General features: G+C 40.5%; 1 protein-coding gene and 1 long non-coding RNA gene across 10 annotated transcripts in view; one reads left to right on the top strand and one right to left on the bottom strand.

Annotated features, from left to right (window-relative positions):
- The window catches only part of ASAP1 (ArfGAP with SH3 domain, ankyrin repeat and PH domain 1), a 374,925-nt gene that overhangs the window by 103,794 nt on the left and 249,902 nt on the right, over positions 1 to 21,229 (top strand). For 5 of the 8 annotated variants that reach the window (XM_075063243.1, XM_075063244.1, XM_032762910.2 and 2 more), the window contains exon 3: positions 8,279 to 8,408. The exons of 1 other annotated variant lie outside the window; for it this stretch is intronic. In XM_075063243.1, the coding sequence (XP_074919344.1) occupies positions 8,279 to 8,408 (130 nt within the window). Of the gene's footprint in view, positions 1 to 7,839; positions 7,969 to 8,278; positions 8,409 to 21,229 lie in introns of those variants that run through there. 2 more of the 8 variants (XM_075063246.1, XM_075063245.1) reach the window with 1 other exon arrangement.
- LOC116814936 (uncharacterized) lies at positions 2,381 to 6,264 on the bottom strand. 2 transcript variants are annotated; one of them, XR_004371376.2, is made up of 4 exons: positions 6,119 to 6,264; positions 4,773 to 4,857; positions 3,340 to 3,412; positions 2,381 to 2,976 (listed from the first exon to the last, which is right to left on the bottom strand). It is a non-coding gene; the product is annotated as an uncharacterized LOC116814936 (long non-coding RNA). The 2 variants fall into 2 exon arrangements; XR_004371377.2 differs by lacking the exon at positions 4,773 to 4,857.

Genomic DNA, 21,229 nt, shown 5'->3' with positions numbered 1-21,229 from the left:
ACTCGGGGGAGGTGCGGGGGGGTGGGGGGGTTAGGCAGGACCGGGGGAGAGACCTGGCCCTAAACATTGGTGGAGCTGGGCCCCCGGGCCCTGAATATTGCTGGTGCCCAGGCACCACGGGCCCATATAACTCACTGCCCCAGCCCACAGATGTGTATTTTTGCAAGACTGGGGTCTTAACAGGATAAGTTCTTATAAAAACAGGTCTTTAGGACACATCTTCCTACGTGTTTGTGTACAGCCTAGAACAATGTGGCCCCGATCTTCATTAAACCACTAGACACTGCTGTTAATACAAGTACTATTAGATTGGAATTGGTTAGGACAATAATGAAGTTTGTGTCATACAGCTGCACGTCACTAACTTCATCTGGAAAATAGTCCTTTTATTTGCTTGCAAGTCCTTTTTGTTTATCTAGACAAGCAGTGCTTAAATGCTTTGATCTGAGAGCTTCTCATTGTTACATAATATTTTTAAATAACATTATAATAAAATGAATCAATAATGAGACTTTGCTCTTATAGTATTTTTCATCTGTAGATCTCAAAGCAGCTTAACTCAGGAACTGAATTTCATTATATCCCCATTTTACAGGTGAGGAAACTGAGGCATAAGGTAGTGTCTTGCTCAAGGTGAAATAGCAGTTCAGTAACAGAACCAGGCCTCCTGACTCTTAGGATATGTCTATGCTGCATCTGGGAGCATGCATGGGAGTAGAGAGGCAAGCATTGGCTTGCTTGAGCTATCACACTGAAAATAGCAGTGTAGCCAAAGGTAACACCGCCACCTGGGCTGGCCACCCAAGTACATACCCAGGGCTTATACTTAGACAGCTAACCTGAATTGATGCCCATGCTACCTTGGTTACACTACTATTTTTAGCATTCTGGAAAGCAGGCGACCAGCTGCCATGCAGAATGTAACCTTAGGATATGTCTGCGTTATAGCCGGGAGGTATAATTTCCAACTCAGGTAGATATACATACATTAGGTCTGCTTGTCCTATCATGCTCAAAATAGCAGTGTGGCCACAGCAGCATGGGTGGCAGCTCAAGCTAGCTGTAAAAGGACCTGGGACAGGATGGTACTCAGCTGGCTAGTCCAAGCCATTGTCTGTGCCTTTGCAGCCACGCTGCTATTTTAGTGTGCGAGCTCAAGTAGAGCTAGCATATGTCTAAATGAGCTAGGATTACACTTCCCAGCTGGCATGTAGACACACTCAGCCCAATCCCCTATCCAGTGATCATACTGCCTTTCCATTTGGGCTTGAACCTGCAGGCTCTAGGCAGCCAAAACTCACATGACCCCAGTAGGACTGGGAGATCTGCTTAGATAAGGATGTAGCACAATCGCTCCCTCTGTAATAGACAGATAATATTGAAATGTTTTCAATATGGTTTGAAGAACTATTTCAGTTTTTTTTATTCTGGAGAAGCCTACTGCACTAGCTGCCTGGAAACCTTTTAATTTTTACCACGTCTTTTTCTCTTTTTAGTCAGTACTGTTTCTCATATTGAAAACTCAGCCTGGCTACTTCTGCCCTTTTTCAAGACCTGTTGCTATCATTTCCTAATACAAAGAGGAAATGAACCAGATTCAGGGGTATATTATTTTCCCCTTTCATTATGCAAAAGCAATTCACTGGCCTTGTTGATACTCATGCTAACCAATATTTGCATTTCTCCCCGCCAACTCCCCAGCCTGAGCAGGTCTGCTACACACAATACACAAATGTCCGGGCAGTCACACCATGGTTCAGAACAAATTTGATTCAAGGAAGAGTAACCATTTTGTGGCTCCTTGCTGTGCTAGTCTTTGCCAATGCAGAAGGGTTGCAATTTATGGTGGTTGCAAGCATAACTGTCCCAGTAGGAACTGTTGTTCCGCAATGCACTTGTCACTGCTTAGGTGGCCTTCATGGTTTACTATCTGCACTTCAGTCCAGACAAGGGTCAAGTCTGCCGGAAAACAAATACACCAAGGAGCTCAACTCATGGCTGTTTTCCCAGCAAGCAACGTTAACAAGATTTTTTCCTCCATAAATAGGGCCCTTCAGGGGAATATACTCATGGTTTTATCTTCTATAGATTCTTTAAGGTAAGAGAAAGCCCTGTTAATCTAAGCTCTTTCCCCCTATCCCACAATCATCTTTCCTATGAATTAGAGAGGGTTTCTTAAAGGGAGCATCTGCAATCAAAGAATACAATATTCAACACACCTACAGTAATAACAAGAGAACATCTTCTGTGGCATTATCCTGGTACCACTTGTGTTAGTTCCTGTTTGCTCTGTTTTTATTTTGGCAGGCTACCAAGGATCCAGCGAATAGACCATTGCTGCTTGTTGTTACTATGAGTCTGGAATGCCATTAGGCGTTTGTCTGTATGACTTTTGATCTTGCATGACAATACCAAAAACAAAGGCACAACTGAATCAGCAAATTAGTCAGCTTAATCTCATGTAATTTAATGCTCTTCTTAGTTTTCAGGGTTTTTGCTTTCAGCTGTCTTCTGACACAGCTATTTGAGGGCATCCACTATTAGCATAAGCCGCTATCACAGGACATTAACGATAAAGTGGACAACATGCAAAATATGTAATCAGTTATGTTTTTATTTGATCTTTTTCATTAACACATAGTATTAAAATGACAGAACTTAATGTTACTAAAATGTCATCTATAATGGGAAAACAATGTATCCTTTTTTCCTATCATATTAATATTGAAAGACTGTAAAAAAGGTCTTTTGTTTACCTCACTATTACTGAAAATATGCTCTGAAACTGAAAGATAGTAAACTATCTTGGAAAACTATGTTTCCTTATCTAATTTTAAATACCAAGTAAAGAAAAATACTTGAAGTTGTCAGTTTGAAAATTGAAATGAGCTGATGCCAGTATCGAAAACAGCTACACAGGAGTAACAAAAGAACATTGAGGCAGCCTATGTATTCCACAAGCCAGGCTGCTAGATGCTGTAACATAAAAACACATAATGTCAATCAGAATTTTGATCAGATTTTTTTTTTGTATATAAAGAGAGTTTGTGAGGTAGAGGGATAGTTGCTTTCTTTGATTGTAAAGGCACCTGACTATTATGTGCCAAAAATAACAATAATTTCAAAGATTTGTTTGTAAATGTCATATCCCATAGTCTCTTTAGGGAAGACAGTTTGCAATTTATCATATAGATTTCCTTATAGCAAATTAGCATGAATATCAATATGTGCTGTAGGCTTCACCATTTAAAATAGATTTAGCCTTTCACTGTGAGTACATGGTGCATTTCATGAGATTAAAAGTATAAACATGTTGTATTTAAAATGCATTTTTCTTACCTTTCACACAAGGTTGAGTCAGCTGCTTGAACATGCTGGTACTAGGACACTGTTTCTGAAGGTGAAATTGCTCCTGAAACTTTCAAGCTGAAGTACAAAGTAGATGATATTACATATCCTTATGTAAATAATAAATAAAAAGAACATTCAAGCTATGTGTGACCTATTTACAAAAAATATGTACTGAATCTTGGTACAGCTGATACCATACTTGCAAATAACAAGCGAAATTCATCCTTGCTTTAACTTTATTTATTTAGCAGAGTGTTCTTATCTGCAGGCTCAACATTCAACCAAAATTATAACAGTTGCAATTTTAGAGTTATTCCTGGATATTTCTAATGCACATAGATATACATGTGCATTTCCTCTTAAAGGCAGAGGAAGTTCTTTGCATGTTATTATGAGACTTAACCTATACTTATATAACCATAATACTTTATATATATATAAAGTTTTTCTTCCTTAGAGATACCAAAGAATTCACTACGAAAATGCAACCACCTCTGGGATGAAATAGTATTGCTGTTTTAAGCATAGAACAACACTGTACAATAGATTAGAACAAGAAGAGAAGAATAATATTGAATACTTTTGATTGAAACTCAAGAATACAATTATGCAAATTGGAAATTTGTTTTATAATCTGGACATCCCTCTCTCTAAAACCACCATATGCAGGCTGTGTCTAAATGTTGCAATTTCTTCCTGTATAACAACTCCAAGATCCAGCCTTTCCATTCCATCCACATAGCTAAAACACTTATCCAGGCTCTTTTCTTGCACTTTGACTATTGAAACCTCCTCTCTGGCCTTCATACCCTACTTATATCCATTCAAAACACTGCTGTAAAGATCACCTTCCTGGCTCATTCAGTCTCATCTCCCTCCTTGCATTCGTCCTGTCTCCGTTTTTTTTCCACTGCATCATGAACAAACTGTCTTTCACTTTAAGGCCCTTCTAGTCTGCTCTGGCACTACCTATCGTTTCTTACACGTTACAGAGATTTAAACTCCCGATGCACCAACAATACCCTCCTTGATTGCTCATTTGTCAACATTTTGGATAAACAGTCTTGTGCCTTTTCTGATGCCACTACATTAGAAATTGTGAGAACTCCCTGTAAATATCTGTAACACACTCTATGTTTTCCTCCTTTCAGTCTCTCTTAAAAACCAACCTATGTCATGAGGTTTCCAAAATGCTTCACAATGGTGAGGCAAGTGCTATGCTCTGACTACTGTTTATTACACTGGTCATAACTGCCTTCACACTGTCTGCTGTTTTTTGTCTTAATAGGGGGATCTTTGGGACAGGGACCATCTCTTTGTTATATTTTTTATTTAATGTCTAGCACAGTGGGGCACTGGGCCTCAGGAACTGTGGTGATACAAATTATTTATAATAATAGCATCAGTGATTAAACACCTACCATTTACACAGGCATGTTGATTGCAAGACCAGACCAAAGATACTGTAGTTGACTTACTTTTTTTTTTTGTCTTATTAAGAACAGCCTATTGAGAGAGTTCATTAATTAAACATGGACTCAGAAAACACTCAAGCAGTGGAATTATAGCATTTTGAAACAAGAGCTCAAATATTTTTTTGATAAATGCTGATGCCTTCTGTACCCACCGGGGACTTTCCACGAGGGCAGTTGTGACAAGCATCTCAACGCTGATATTCAGAATTGAAAGCCTTAGGCTGCAAAGAAAATGTCAGAAAAGGCCAGAAAGAGCAGACAGCTACGATCTATGTGCTACTTGTAATCCATCTGTGAGCAAGTCCCAGGGCTCTCTCAAAGGGACAGCAGCTGGTCACCTTCAAAGAGAACATGGTTGCAAAACAGCTCCATGATTTTTTTGTTTTATTACAATCCCGTTATTGTTAGTCCATTGTTGTGTGTGTGTGTGTGTGTTGTTTTTGAATGGTCTTGCCTCATCCTGCAAAGTACTGTGCAGTACCTGTGAATTTAGTGGGAGCTGAGAGAGAACATTGTATCTTACTGGATAAGTCCCTTTTCTAGGGGAAAATGTGGACCCTATTTTTCTTATGGCTCTTAATTCTCTGTCTCACTCTCTTTAAAATCCCCCTCCCCCATCCCCGAAATATATAACCAGAGCGTTATCATCCTGTCAGTTGCATGAATGCAACACTCAGCTGACTGGATGCTCTGGCCCAGGGACTCTGATCAATGGTTGCAGATATTCAGAAGCTTATATCGTCACTTCAGTTTCCAGTGCTCGTCCTCTCCCAGCAAGTCTGTGCTATCCACCTGCCTGACCCTGCGAACTTTACTAGTGAAAAGTACATGAGAGTGAGTGCCCCTCCTCGATGTAGGGCTCTGTCTTACAGCCCTTACATCTGTGTAGGGGAAAGCCAGGCCATGTGAATCAATACACATGGAGGGCTGCTGCTAAGGCACCATGATCAAAGAAAGACACTTCTTCAGGCAGGACTGTTTCAGCACTGCTCATATTTTTCTGGCAGAGAAAGGATGCAAACTGTACAGAGAACATGTATTTATGGGTAGGCACAAATCCGATACTTCTGGTTTTAAGATTTATACATAAATTGTGGTATTATATTGCTTTTTATTTTTTTGAAAGGTAGGAACACTTTTAGGATTACATGCGAATCCACTTTAAAACCTAAGTGTGATTTACTGTAGTGTGGTTACTTATATGGAGTATTATGTGAAGAAACATTTGAGGTGGGCACATACAACAACATGATGTTCATTTTAGAGAAGTTTTTAAGAATACATGCATTTACCTGGTTCTCAATGCTCAGCTCTTATTATGACAGGTCATAGGAAGAAGGGGGCTCCACGCAGCATAATACACAACTCTGTTTGAAACAGCAGATGCAGTTCGTGATTATTTAGGCCTCTTGAGACTAAGCTTTTTTTTTTTAAAAGGCATATACAGAAATAAAAATTTAAGAGAAATTTTAAAAAGCACCTATTCTTTTCATCAGGTTAATTCCTAAAGTTATGTGGAAAAACAGTGCAGAAAATGTGTTTTACCTTATTTAGAAATATTACTGTATTTAAAAATGTCAACTCTGAAGGTTTATGGGTTATATAACTTTAGACTTGAAGTTGCTAAGTGTATCCCAGGAATCCTTTGTATGGTTTTGGAAAATGTCAGGCTACTCCTGCTACTGTTTTGATTTATCCAGGTGGGAATAATGCAATAGTCTTTTCAGTATTAAAAATATGGGTATAGCTCTTTGAAAGTAGCATAATTTTAAAGGATTTACATATGTAATTAATTTTATTTTAAAATGTATTGTTTATATTTTGTGATTGTGTAAACAGGTGCCCCATATGTCTTACTATTAATGAAAAGTGGAGGGTTTTGGGGGAGAAAATCGACTTGCCTGGACTATTTAATCAGAAACATCAGCCTATTGAGATATGAAATATCGTAATTTGCTCCCTCCTCTCCCCATCATAAAATGCTTGCAGCGCAAAGATTTATGAGTGCTAGAGACAGCAGAAGCATTTTAATTTGATGGCTATGATGGACATTTTTTTAAAACTACAGCGTTGCCCTTGAGATTTATCTTCAGTTTATCAGATGGGTTGAGATTTATCCAGGAACTAGACTAGCAATTCATTGATCTGTGCCTGCTGGGTGACAATCATATTAACTGGTGCCAAGATGTTGCTGGAATTTAAACTTGTTCTTATGTTTGGTCAGAACATTAAGGTGAGATGGCACTCCTTACGAAATCATACAGAATAATTGTTCAATTCTGTCAGGAGGGGACTAGACTATATGGATGGGTATAGCTAGCAGGGCTCAGGCTGGTGAAGGAAGACCATCTGTCGTGTCAGAGAAAAGGAGAAACGTGTGGGCCCTTTCCCTGCTTTTTTTGTGTATCACTTATATTACAGGCGCTTCTTCCTGAGCTCTTGCCCGCTTCCTTACGTTTGTGCTTTGACTGCAAACACGACGACAAATAATAGCATCCCCCCATCCGCTGCGCAGATATTCATTCCGATGTCTGATTCCAGCACCACAGGACAAAGCCGCTGGCTCCGACTGCTCAGCCAGGAGAGCCGGCACCGAGCCCTCCCCCTTGCACGGAGGGCAGCGCGTGTACAGGGGATGCCGGTGTTGCTTTGTGTTTGGGGAGAGGGCGCTGCCCAAGCCCAGCCCGGGCTAACAGCAGCAGCGGGTGCCCGTGGAAGGAGCAGAGCTCCCTCGGCTCGGCTCGGCTCCTCTTTCAACGCCCTCAATCTGTCCGCCGCTCTTAAAGTCCTAACCCAGACAGGCCGCCTGCGCGCGGCGGCGCGCGGCTCCACTCAGCCCGGAGCGCGACCTCGTCTCGCGCCGGGCTGCTGCGGGTGGCGCGCGCACCCCGCCGTGGCCGCGCGCGCCTGTGTGTGTGTGTGTGTGTGTGTCGGCCGAGTTCGGCGCAAGCGCGGAGCACTTCCTTGTTTGCCCACGTAACGGCTGCGGGAGGGAGCGTTGTTGAAGCGAGTGTCACTCACGCAGTGGCTGTCAGAGGCGGCTGGAGCGCGAGTAACTCCCCAGAGCCGCCAACGCCGCCGCCCCTTCGCCTCCTCCCCCTACGTTCCCCCCCGCCTGGGGGCGCAGCCGGAGCCCGCATAAGTTAGTGCTCAACTTCCCAGCCCCCTCCCCGGGACAGCGGCGAGCGAGGGGTCCCCGGGCGAGAGCCGCGGTGGCGCCTCCTCAGCCCCGAGCTCGAGCGGGAGAGCTGGCCAAGCACCCCCTCCCGCAGCGGGCGCGTGGGGGCTGAGCCCGCCGGAGGGAGCCCCCCGTCCGCAGGAGGGGGCAGGGCACAGGAGTTCCTGCCTCCCCGGCTCTGCTGGTGGATGCTCCGTGTCTCTCTGTGTTATATTTAACCCCCTCTTGTCCCTTTTCTCCCCCCCTCCCCCGTTTCTTCGTCCCCTCCGGGCAGGATCATGCCGGACCAGATCACCGTGCCCGAGTTCATCGCGGAGACCACGGAGGATTACAACTCTCCGACCACCTCCAGCTTCACTACCCGGCTGCAGAACTGCAGGAACACGGTCACGCTGCTGGAGGAGGTAAAGAATCCCCGCCTCGCCCCGCAGAAACTAGTGGGACAGGGAGAGTGGCACCCGCAAGCCGAGGGGCTAGAGGTGGTGGCATATATATACTCTCCTTTCAGTCATTCTTTTAATGGTGGTAGCCTGCGGTCAGGTTTCATCGTTCACGTGCACACACAACGCACCTTTTAAATCTCTGAGGTCTGAAGCCTGTGTGTGTCAAACGGTCAAGCTTGCATGAACTTCAACAACAACACACAGGTTTTGCTTTTCTGTGGTGGTGATGATGGTGGTAGCAGAAGAATTGTCTGAGGTTGAGGAATGGAGGCTGTATTCTGTTGGGCAGCATAGTGGCAGATCCATTCTGCTTGGCAGGGACCAGCAAAGAATGTGAAGGCTGGGGGGAAACTGCAGGGGAAATTTGCTTCAGAAGTGAGGCAGGGTGAAGGGATGGAGGCAGGGTGAGAAGATAAGTTGGGAAGAAACTGTGGGTCAAGGGAAAACAAAATGATGCAATAGAACTGTCAGTTTGGTTTCGTCACATTCAACCTAGCAGCCTGAAGTTATACTTATATTATTGGTACTTAAACCTACTCCCCTATTTAAGCAACTGGGAGGATACTCAGAGGGAACTGGACATATTGTGTAATTGCAGAGATGGCGTTGTTGCATCTTGTGATCTGCATCTGTCACTTGTGACATCACGATTTTCAGTGTGTTTTTACGATGAATGGGACAAGTGTAGGTGATATTTTTAGGGACATAACAGATGAAAGAAAGACAGTGTAAAACCTTCGCTTCCCTATATTAGGTCAAAGTTCATAATATGTTGCCATATAAACGAAGTGAAACGTTTATTACCTTAGTTTGAAAGTTCACAGCTCTGTTCCCTATGATGATTTTCTTAACATTTCTACTCCCATTTGTCAATGTTTCAAGAGTTACATACATACTAGAAGATAGATTGTGTCGATTTTCTCTATATTACAAAATTTTGCTGAGTGCAAATAGGAGACAAAATGTCTTGTGAGGTATGCAAAGGAATAGTATTAATCATGACATTCTTTTGGTAGTCTTGTGAATACAAAACGTAACTCAAAAGATTACAATTAATTAATGTGCCCTATGTTCAAAATTATAGTGGAACTATTCTTTTTTATAATAACTTATTAGGTAATAGAATGGTAATAGAATTGCTGGATTAATGCAATTGCAGTAACATCCCATTGCTTTTTAAATCTGGCAGTGATCAGCCTTTATTTCTCACTTAAATATTGAATCATTTCAAAAGACATACTCACTTGTACCCTTGTCAGAAGTCTAGTTTCTTCTGTTCTGCACTTGACAATGTTACACCCTTCTGTTTTCAACAGTTTGAAATAGGGACAGCCATTATTGTATGTTTGGTAGTACAGATGATGGTTCTTGAAAGCTACATCTCCAAAGGCAGTGATAAAGTTAAAGTAAAATTTCATAGAGTTGCTTAAATCCAACAGTGGTATTCTTTTTCACTGACAACTTTTATGGTAGTTATAGATGTACTTCAAATACAATAGGAGTACTTGTGGCAACTTAGAGACTAACAAATTTATTTGAGCATAAGCTGTAGCCCACAAAAGCTTATGCTCAAATAAATTTGTTAGTCTCTAAGGTGCTACAAGTACTCCTGTTCTTTTTGCGGATACAGACTAACATGGCTGCTACTCTGAAACCTGTTCAAATACAATATAACATTTATATAATTAGAAAAATATACAGACAGTCTCAGTTGTGACTTTGCAATTAAAAACAAAATAGGTAAGAGACCCTATTCAGCAGTCAGAACAGATAAGTTTCATATGCCGTATGTTACACTATTTATGTAGTGATATTTCAAAGGTCCAAGATTTGCACTGTATAGTATCTGTTTGAGTGAAATACATTACTTTACACATTGACTTTTTTATAAGAGGATCAGTAATGAGCATTGTTTATATTTGCATTGATAGTTTGAGGATTTTTTGTGAAACTATATATATTCTGCATGCTTTATTTAATAGATCAGCAATTTAAGTTCAAATGGAGTTACTTTTGAAATTCCACTAACGTTTTAGGAAAGTCTTTATTGAGGGGGCAGAGGGAGGAGAAAGCAAACAAGTAAACTGTTCTGTTGGGTACTTAAAAGATATTTAACTTGATTTTTAAGTCATAGAACTTGGGGCATGGGGGTGGCTTGCAAAGAAAGTGAAAAGCTTAAACGGGTGGATTGCCCATATAAAGACTTTGTAGGGAAACTCTGCATTCTCACTTTTTTAAAACATGATTTTTTTGTTTAAAAACTTGGTTTATCCACAGTAGGAGAATTAAATCTATAGACACAACCCACTCTATGTAGTGCCCTCCCAAAATTAATTTAATGGCTACCTTCTTTCCAATCAACAATTGCATCAGCACTCTGGCTCATTAAGACAGTGACAAAACTGCTCGGATTTTATTTGTTCCACATTCACAGTCAGTGCCAAAAAGACATCATTGAAATGTGAATTCCTCGTTTTCATGTCATAACTGACGGCTTGTATACTTAAGTGGGAGAAAGGGTAATGGAATTTGTTGGCTAGCTTAACTAGGGTTTTCTCATGTTTCCCCCCCCCCCATGCAAAAAGCCATAGTGTAGCTTATTCAGCTGCCTTAGTACACTGATACGTATTCATTTGTGACTCCTTTCATATCATGTATCAGAGGGGTAGCCGTGTTAGTCTGGATCTATAAGAGCAGCAAAGAGTCCTGTGGCACCTTAGAGACTAACAGACGTTTTGGAGCATGAGCTTTCGTGGGTGAATACCCACTTCGTCGGATGCATGTCATCTGACATGCATCTGACGAAGTGACATGCATCTGACGAAGTGGGTATTCACCCACGAAAGCTCATGCTCCAAAACGTCTGTTAGTCTATAGGTGCCACAGGACTCTTTGCTGCTTTCATATCATTGGATATTTGTAGATTCGATAGGATGGCAATTTTCACCTGATACTAGGCTTAAATTAGAGAAGAGATTGTTATCAAAAGACACCAGTATATGTATGTTATAATTTGGTAAATTTTTAGCAGAAGGTCCTAAGAAGAAAATGTGAGCATATTCTTCACAAGAGAACTTCAGAAGACTAAGAACGACTCTGTGAAGGACTCTTGTGTATTTCAGTTTTCTCTGTAAATCATATTTAAGTTAAAACTAAATGTAATATGAGATTCTGTTAGGGAGAAAGCAGCAATTACACACTGATACAGAGCATAGAACCCTTGTAGTCAGTGAAGTTGAGCACATATTAGTTCAAATTCTTAAATTCACTTTGAGACTGCATTTTGCAATATTCTAGTAAATGAACTTACTGTTAGGAAAATCTATTTTAAGATATAGTCTGTTTTAGGAGAATATTATAGAATATTAATGGAAAGCAGATTTTAAATTTCACAAGTGTTTCCACAAAAAATCCTGATCTTGTGAGTTCTCATCTAGTCAGGGAACTAAAACAGACCATGTGAGCCCTCTTAAATCAAACTGCTTGAATCTTAAATACTTGTAAAAAAGTATTCTATCAGGTAACACATGCAAAGAGAATTGCAGGACTCATTATATAAACTAGTGATTTAATTTAAAATATCTGATATTATAAAAGGGGATTATGTGGTAATTCCTACTAGAGCTAAAATAATGGGTGTTACCGATATTTACATATGTTTGCATTGATAGGAGAATGAAGGATTTAAGAGCCAATGGGAGAAAATTAAATTTTATGGTGATAGTTTTTGTTCAACAAAGCTTGGAATGTTTTGGTATTTTCCTCCAAAGATTTTTCTTGACATAATGTTAAAGTCACAATGAGAGTATTGCACAGTAGTTATATATATGTTTTTATTATATATAACTGCTGTGCAATAAAGTTGATGGGTCATTAGAACATTGGGTGTATGTAGTCATATCACAGGAGAATATACAAGTTATTGAAGGCATAGGATAGGAGTGTATATGGGCACTAGTTGTGAGTGTTGATCTGATCTGTTCAAGTGTAGCCTCTCAGTTTTGTTCTTGGAAAGCATGCTTTTAATTCAAATAGCCCCATGGACCAAATTACTGAAACAGTTAATCTTCTATCATTAAAAGTAATATGTGTGAATTTAGTATTTGTGCAAAGTGCCAGCTTATTTGAATCTTGGGGAATGAAAACAACTATTCACAGCACAATTTGCGGGGGAGGGATAGCTCAGTGGTTTGAGCATTGGCCTGCTAAACCCAGGGTTGTGAATTTAATCCTTGAAGGGGTCATTTAGGATCTGGGGGGAAAAACAAAAAAGCAGAACTGTCAGGTACAGTACTTGGTCCTGCTAGTGAAGGCAGGGGACTAGACTCAGTGATCTTTCAAGGTCCCTTCCAGTTCTATGAGATAGGTATATCTTCATATATAAGTTCCAAATGTTCAGTAGCAGTGCAAGGCTCTCTTCACTACCTTGCCAAAGTACCTCAATCCTAAACTGGAGGAAGACTTCTACAGTGAAGGGATAACTCAGTCATCATGACCACACAATCTTTAGCCTCTCTTTTAAGGCAGATAGCTGGTGCACTACATATATTTTTAATAGGGTTTGTCTTATGCTCACTTGTATATTAAAACTAGACCAAGACTCCAGACTCACTCTATATGGGCTGCTAAACAGCCGTGAAATGATTTTCCATCACTACTGACCTGGTCTGGATTTGAGCTTGTGACATAGCCTTCACCACTAACAATTGCTTCCAATGGCTACTTTATCGTACATTTCTGTAGCAGTTTTATAGTTTGAGTTAAATACTACTTTTCACTGAATAGTAGTAAAGAGAAGTTAAAAACTGTGAGCACTTTCTCAGGTCTGAAGGATTTTTCAGGAGTAGTAATCTCATAAAGCCATATTTGTAGGTTAATTTAGGAACTGCTTAGATGGGATGAAAGGTGATGTTGGGTAACTACAAAACATGAATGCCAAAATAATTTTCTGTTTCACGTTTTGCTGTCTATTCTGGTCTCTGGTAGAATTTTGCTGTAATATACCATAACAGCACTATAAACATTTCATATCTATATGTACAAACGTTAATAGTGCCTTTCCTCCTGTAGATACAGTATAACTAGTACGCTCTCCATCAATAAAATAGTGAATAGATATTTAATCAAATAAGCTGGGACTAGTGTATTTCATGGTCCCAATTACAGCACAGTATGTGACAACTTAAAAGAAGCAAAGTTCTGAAAATTTCTCTGCTACAGTTAAATGTATTATCTAAGATGAGACCAGAAGGTGAAATGTTTTTTAAACTTGTTTATCTTGTATTGCTGGTCACTTTCTGCTTTAGGTTTAGAAAGACATAAAAAAATAGGATTGTAAAATGACAAAAACTGACAGGATGACTCCAAAGCTTATGTAGTGCTAAAACTTTAAATTCATTATAGTATAGGTAATGTGACTCTGTATGTTAGACATTATAGCATACCTATAGTTAAGGACATAAGACGGCCATACTGGGTCAGACCAAAGATCCATCTAGCCCAGTATCTTGTCTGCCAACAGTGGCCAATGCCAGGCAGCACAGGGGGAATGAACAGTACAGGTAATCATCAAGTGATCCAACGCCCATTCCCAGCTTCTGGCAAACAGAGGCTAGGGACACCATCCCTGCACATCCTGGCTAATAACCATTGATGGACCTATCCTCCATGAATGTATCTAGTTCTTTTTTGAACCCTGTTATAGTCTTGGTCTTCACAACATCCTCTGGCAAGGAGTTCCACAGGTTGTGTGTTGTGTGGAAAAAATACTTGCTTTTGTTTGTTTTAAACCTGCTGCCTATTAATTTCATTTGGTGAGCCCTAGTTCTTGTGTTATGAGGAGGAGTAAATGACACTTCCTTATTTACTTTCTCCACACCAGTCATTATTTTATAGACCTCTATTATAGCCTCCCTTAGTCGTCTCTTTTCCAAGCTAAAAAGTCCCAGTCTTTTTAATCTTTCCTCATATGGAAGCTGCCTAATTTTACCTAATACTTTCCATCATAAGACCCATGTTTGCAGTTGCTTGTAAAGTTGCAAAATCAAGCACTCAGCATTAGGAATTAAGATTGCTCCCTAGTACATATATTATGATAGCCTTAAAATTAATATTAATAACTTCAATTAATGTTATGATAGTATTTAATTATCGTGATCACATGTTTTCCACAGGACCCCTGCCTTAATATAACCTTAATGTTCTTTTAACGTCGTTTTTTAATATGTAATTACCTATATTACAGTAATGCCTAGAGGTCCTAACAAAGTTAGTGCCCAACACAACAGAGTCCTGTAAAAACCGTAAGAAGTTGGAGCTTTGAAGACTTACAGTCTGAGGCCCTGATATGAAAGCACATATGAAAAATTCTGCCCATGAGAAAAGTCATTGAGTTCAGTGGGACTACTCATATACCTAAATGTTTGAATATTCAGTCTTGAAATTTAAGATGTTTAAAGTAGGTATAATAAACTCGTGTGTGATGAGTGGGTGGAGTAGGATTGGGGCATGGGGAGGACGAAGTACTAGTAATACAAAAATATTTTTTTGAAGAGTGACTGACTATTTGTAAAAAGAATGAGGAGTATTTGTGGCACCTTAGAGACTGCAAATTTATTTGAGCATAAGCTTTCGTGGGCTAAAACCCACTTCATCGATGCCATGCAGTGGAAATACAGTAAGGGAGGATATATATAATATATAACACCTACTGTATATACACACAGAGAAATGAAAAAATGGGTATTGCCCATACCAACATAACGAGAGTAAATCAATTAAGGTGGGCTATTAGCAGCAGGAGAAAAAAATGTAATATAATCAGGATGGCCCATTCCAACAGTTTGACAAGAAGGTATAAGTAAAGTAGGGGAAAATTTAGCATGGAGAAATAGTTTTTACTTGTGTACGACGCCATCCACTCAGTCTGATTCAAGCCTATTAATGGTGTCAGTTTGCAAATTAATTCCCCCCCCCAATTTCTCCAGTTTCTCATTTTGGAGTTTGTTTTTGAAGTCTTTTTGTTGGAAGTATTATGACTTGAGGTCTGGTAATGAGTGATCAGAGGTGAGTGTTCTCCGCTGGTTTTGAATGTTATATATCTTGACGTCGATTTGTCTTTGTGTAGACACTGGTTTGGCCAATGCGTGGCAGAGGGGCATTGCTGGCACATGATGGCATAATCACATTTGGTAATGTGCGGTGAACGAGCCTCTGATAGTTATGGCTGATGTGATAGGCCTATGATGGTGTACCCTGAATAGACTATGTGGACAGAGTTCGCAACAGGCTTTGTTGCAAGGATAAGTTCCTGGGTTAGTGTTTTGTTGTGTGCTTGCTGGTGAGTATTTGCTTCAGGTTGGGGGGCTGTCTGTAAGCGAGGACTGGCCTGTCTCCCAAGATCTGTGAGAGTGAGGATCGTCCTTCAGGATAGGTTGTAGATCCTTGATGATGCATTGGAGAGGTTTTATTTGGGGGCTGAAGGTGACTGCTAGTGTCATTCTGTTACTTTCTGTGTTGGGCCTGTTGTGTAGTACTTCTGGGTACTCTTCGGGCTGTCAGTTTTTCTTCACTTCAGCAGGTGGGTAAGAATGCTTGATAGAGATCTTATAGGTGTTTGTCTCTGTCTGAGGGGTTGGAGCAAATGCAGTTGTATCTTAGAGCTTGACTGTAGACAGTGGATGGTGTGGTGTGGTCTGGATGAAAGCTGGAGGCACGTAGGTAAGTTAGTATAGCAGTCAGTAGGTTTCTGGTATAGAGTGGTGTTTATGTGACCATCGTTTATTAGCACTGTAGTGTCCAGGAGGTGGATCTCTTGTGTGAACTGGTCCAGGCTGAGGCTGATGGTGGGGTGGAAATTGTTGAAATCATGGTGGACTTCCTCAAGGGTTTCTTTTCCAGGGGTCAGATAATGAAGATGTCATCATTGTAGCACAAGTAGAGTAGGGGCATTAGGGGATGAGAGCTGAGGAAGTGTTGTTCTAAGTCAGCCATAAAAATGGTGGCATACTGTGGGGCCCTGCGGGTATCCATAGCAGTGCCGCTGACTTGAAGGTATATGTTGTCCCCAAATGTGGTTATCGGAGATACTGTTCCTGATAATGTCATGGCAAACTTGGTGGCTGAACTTTTTGACTTTGTCCTCACCCACAACTGTTTCACATTTGGAGATAATGTATACCTTCAAAAGATTATACTTAAAATGTTCCAGTCAAATATGGACTTTTGGGACAGTAAGCATCAAATAAATTTCCTGGGGAACCCATAGGGGGAGCTTAATGCAAATTCCCCAACTCGAGTTATGCAAAAACCTAGCCTTTTGAAGGCAAGCCTGGAGGAGAGGGTTATTGTCTGCTGCTTATCAGGCCTGATCTGTATAAAGAAATAGCTGATCTGTTCTGGATCTTAGTCAAATGAACCTGTAACCATGGAGAAAACCCTTCTGTGAGTTTAGAGGGAATAAAACCTACCAGAGCTCCAGGTTGAAGTTGGAGGTGGTCTCTGGTAAGCTTTTTAGCATGTGTGTAGTTGCTTTTATTGTTGTATTGTGTTTTTTCTGTAATACTTTTACTGTAAGAATAAAAGTGCTTGCTTAGAAGGAGCAGTGTGGTAACTTATAACTATGGGTGGTACGTTCTTTGCAGCCCTCAGAGAGAAAGCAAAAGTGCAGGCATTGGCCTTTTTAGGCTGTCTGGCTTGCTGGAGATATTAGTGCAGCCTTAAAATCCCCAGTCAGAAGGGAGTGAGATGTGGGTCTGTGCACAAAAACGTGGAAGTGAGAGCTGGAAACCTTTCTGTGGGTGCCCTTCAGGGATCACAGAGTGGGAATGCAGGTACAGATATCCTGAAACTGTGACAATGCCTTTACAGATAATTTTGGAGAAGGCATTCCATGCAAATAGAAGAAAGTGTATAGATGCATATGGGGCAACTGGACAAAGCAGTAAAAAGCAAACAAAGCAGCTGACATTAGATAAATTATTAGAATAGACAGAAAGGGTGGAACTAACTGGTGGAGGGCCTTGAAGTAAAGGATGAGAAGATTGTATTTGATGTGGTAGAGAAAGAAAAGCCAGTAGAGAGACTTAGAAAGAGTGTCATGGTCAGAATGATGGGCTGGGAAGATTTTTTCTGTATAGGTAATACGTGAAACCCAACTGCAAAGATCAAAATAAACTTGAAGGAGACAAGGTATCTGCAGTCAAGAAGCAAGGTAAGGATCCATCAGAGTTTTGGCACTGTGGACAAAGAGAAAAGGCCAATCCTTTGAATTGTTGTTTAGGCAGAAATGACAAGATTTAGATACCATATGGATGTGTGGTTCTAGAAACAGGGCAGAGTCCAAGATGACACTTAAATTGTAGGTATGAGTGACTGAAAGATTGTTGGTATTAACACTGCTGGAGAAAGGGGGAACTAGTGAGGGTTTGATGTGGGGTGAGGAGGGAAGGAAAATGATGAATTCAGCCTGGACCACGTTCAGTTTAAAATAATGACAGGATAATGAAAATGAGATCAGAAAAACAGGCTAGGATGTGGGTTTTGACAGAGAGAGGGACTGTCAGGCATAGTGAGGCATTGACATAAAAGGTGGTTGTTGAAACCAGGTGAGTGGAGAAGATCGCCTGTTGATGGGGTATAGAGAGAGAGGAGGAAAGACCAAGCACTAGATTTCAAGTTGACTAAGGGCTTGTCTACACTTACAGTGCTGCAGCTGACAGGGGAGGGGGTTAGATTGTTACAACTGTGTCACTCAGGGATGTGAATTTCCCAAACTCTCTTGATTGATGTAGTTATACCAACATAAGTTGGTAGTGTAGATCAAGCCTAGGTTTTAAGTCAACTACTTGTATTCTGTGATACATACTTTGATAATTACAATTTACTGTTCTGAAACCACTGTGAAGTCTGTTTTTGAGTCACTGGTTAAAGTGGAAAGCCATCTTTCTTTGACTTTTAGTTCTGCTAAAGCACAAGCTTTCCCCCTGCACTACTGTAGCATAAATCATACATTTCTAATTTGTTCCAATTTGAAATCCAAAATAAGTTACTTAAAATAATGGCTCTAAAGGATCCCAACAGTACAACATTTAAAGCCAGCTTTTCTAGCCTTTTTGCAGTTTGTAGCATGTTACCAAGCAGTCCAGCATCGTGGCAGTGCTTGTGGTTAGTTATGTAAGAGCTAAGTTTAAACACTAAGCTATACTTAAGTTTCAAAGGAGTGCTTTAGTACATATGTTCTTGATAGCAAAACATCCAATAAGAGCCACGCAGGAAATCAAAATCCTCTTTGCTTCATAAAAGAAGTTCAGGATAATTATTTTTTACTGCATAGCTAATTCCATAGCAAATAAGTAAAACCAGGTATATGATTTCTCTAAAGCAAGTGGGAAACAGGGACAGCGCTCATACAGGTTTTTTAAAAGAGTGACTTCTAATCAGGATATCAGAAATATTGAGGGAGGGAAGAGGCTGCTAAATCCTGTCACATACTTATAATTAGATGCCACACAAAAATGCCACGGATTATACGTAGCTCTGTATATTTACAAGCTGCAGTGCATATCGATATACTGTCATCAGTTTTACCCTTGATCCAATAGAAACAGAAATACTGGATTATAACAAGCAAACAAAGCCCAACTGATTTCATCTTAAGAACAAATGTCTGGTGTGGGTAAAGATAGTGGTTCTAAGTCAAAATTTCAGGTAGGGCAAAGTAACTTGCCTTAATTTTTTACCGTACGTGTTCATTTTTTAGGGGCACCTTCCAAAGTGCCCCTCAGTGCTGTTCAGTGGCTCATATACTGTTCAGGACAGTACTGCTGCTGCGTTAGAACTCCATACATACAGGAGTGTGCCTGTGTGCTCATCAATTAATGGCACATTTGGAAGTGCTCCTAGGTGTTCCACTCAGTGTGCTGTTCAGTTAAGCCTTGCTGCTTTCAAGCCACAATGGAATATTCACCATGCAGTCTGGAGAACTAGAACAGATACCCTACAAGAGGAGGTGTTCTCTTAAAGGGGTGTTCAACTTATATTTGGCCGGAATATTTAAATTGTGTAAAAAGAAGATCTCATAAAATGTAAGACCAATAGAAATATTTCCATAATTAAAGAGCAATATAATAAAGAAAATCGTTCACAAACTTTCCACTTCAGGGTTTCAAATCGTTGAGGCACTAGGAACCTGAAAGTGAATCTGACTTATTGTCGAAACTGAGAGAAATGCCAAAAGTAAAGTGACAGTAATTTGAGTTTTCATAATCTTCGCTTAGTCTTATCTGTTAGTGACAGAGGAGACAGACATTTGTTCCTTTAACAGCAGAGAATTGGTGCAGAGAATTAGAAGAGAGATAAATTCTCGTCTCTGCTTTAATATTACGAGTGGGGAAATGTCTTAATGGTGACTCCTTTACTGAAAATTAGGAAGGGTAGAAAAAATACAGTTGGATGCAGAAATCAACGTTTTAACCTTACGTTAATATTGCAGGGCTTTTAAGCTATTGGTAAAGTTTTCCAATTATGTTATACGGTTATAATTTGAACTTTTCAGGATCTAATTCAGAATTGTCTCCTTTTGAAAAAAAAAAAAAAATGCTCCAGCCCACCTCGTGGACCTTATTTGTCTCTCTTCCTCCCCTGATTCTCTTTCACTGAGCATTTGGTTCTTCCATGCTCTGCTCCTTAATCTTGATACTGTTGGTGCGAGAGCTTTATTCATGCTGTTAACTTCATCTAAAACAACCTTCTTGTAGCTTTCCATTTAATCAACCCTCTTATTTTATAATCTCATTTCATATAATTTCTTTTTCCCCTTTCCCCTTATTCCTATTACACAACAGCTCCAAGATTTGACTCTTCCTGTCTGCCACACTGCCAGAACTTCTGCCCACACTGTGATCGTCTCGCGCATTGACCCCTGTAATCTCTTCTGGCCTTTATGCCTGCAACCTCAGCTCCTTGAGTCAATTCAGAATGTTGCTGTGATAATCTTCCCAATTTATTGCTGTGACTGTCACACTCCCTCTTGAAATTCCTTCACTGCTTCCCCCTCTGATTCTCTATTTCTTAGACAACCATGCACACAAACAGAATATAGTCATGAGTGGGGAGAATCATCATGGTAAATCTCAAAGGGACATGGCCTCCTTGCAAATTGAGTGCCACTTGAATCAATCTTTGGCAGGGTGCTTAAGGCTGATTGTATATTCAGTTTGTCCATCACTGGCAATCTTGTCATGCCACTGAAGCTTTCGATACCTATGTGATCACTGGCGTTTAGTGGCAATCCTTGGTACACACGCTTCAGAATTTGCTGGTCTTATATTCTTATATGTCCATATCAAGAAAACTGCTGAAACTAAACCATTGCTGACAGAGGAATAGCTGGGTTCAGCTTCAAATGTCTTCCTTTCCATTCTTGATCTGTTGTTCTTGTTTGCCTCTTGATATGGAGCAGCTGGCAGAGATAATGAGAATTGAAAACATCAGTCCGGTGTTATTCAGCCTTCCTCAGTTCCCATGTTTCACTTCCATCCAACAGAGTTGGCATAAAACTGTTTTTCTATTAATTCACAGCTTTGTAGCAAGCTTGATGTCGTGATGCCCTCATAAAGGGTGCTGATGGGCCCGAAAACTGGCAGCAGCTTCTGCTGTATGAGCATCTATCATAAGCCTTTCTCCCAAATCTGGACCTTAGCGTCCAAAATCTGGGTGCTTAGCATGAACCTCCAAGCTTAATTACCAGCTTGGATCTTATCTCGCTGCCACCAGACAGGAAT

The sequence above is a fragment of the Chelonoidis abingdonii genome, chromosome 2 (genome assembly GCF_003597395.2).
Source record: "Chelonoidis abingdonii isolate Lonesome George chromosome 2, CheloAbing_2.0, whole genome shotgun sequence".
In the NCBI taxonomy this organism is placed as follows: Eukaryota; Metazoa; Chordata; order Testudines; family Testudinidae; genus Chelonoidis; species Chelonoidis abingdonii.
The sequence above is the reverse complement of the archived record's forward strand: the minus strand, read 5'-3'. Positions and strand labels throughout refer to the sequence as shown.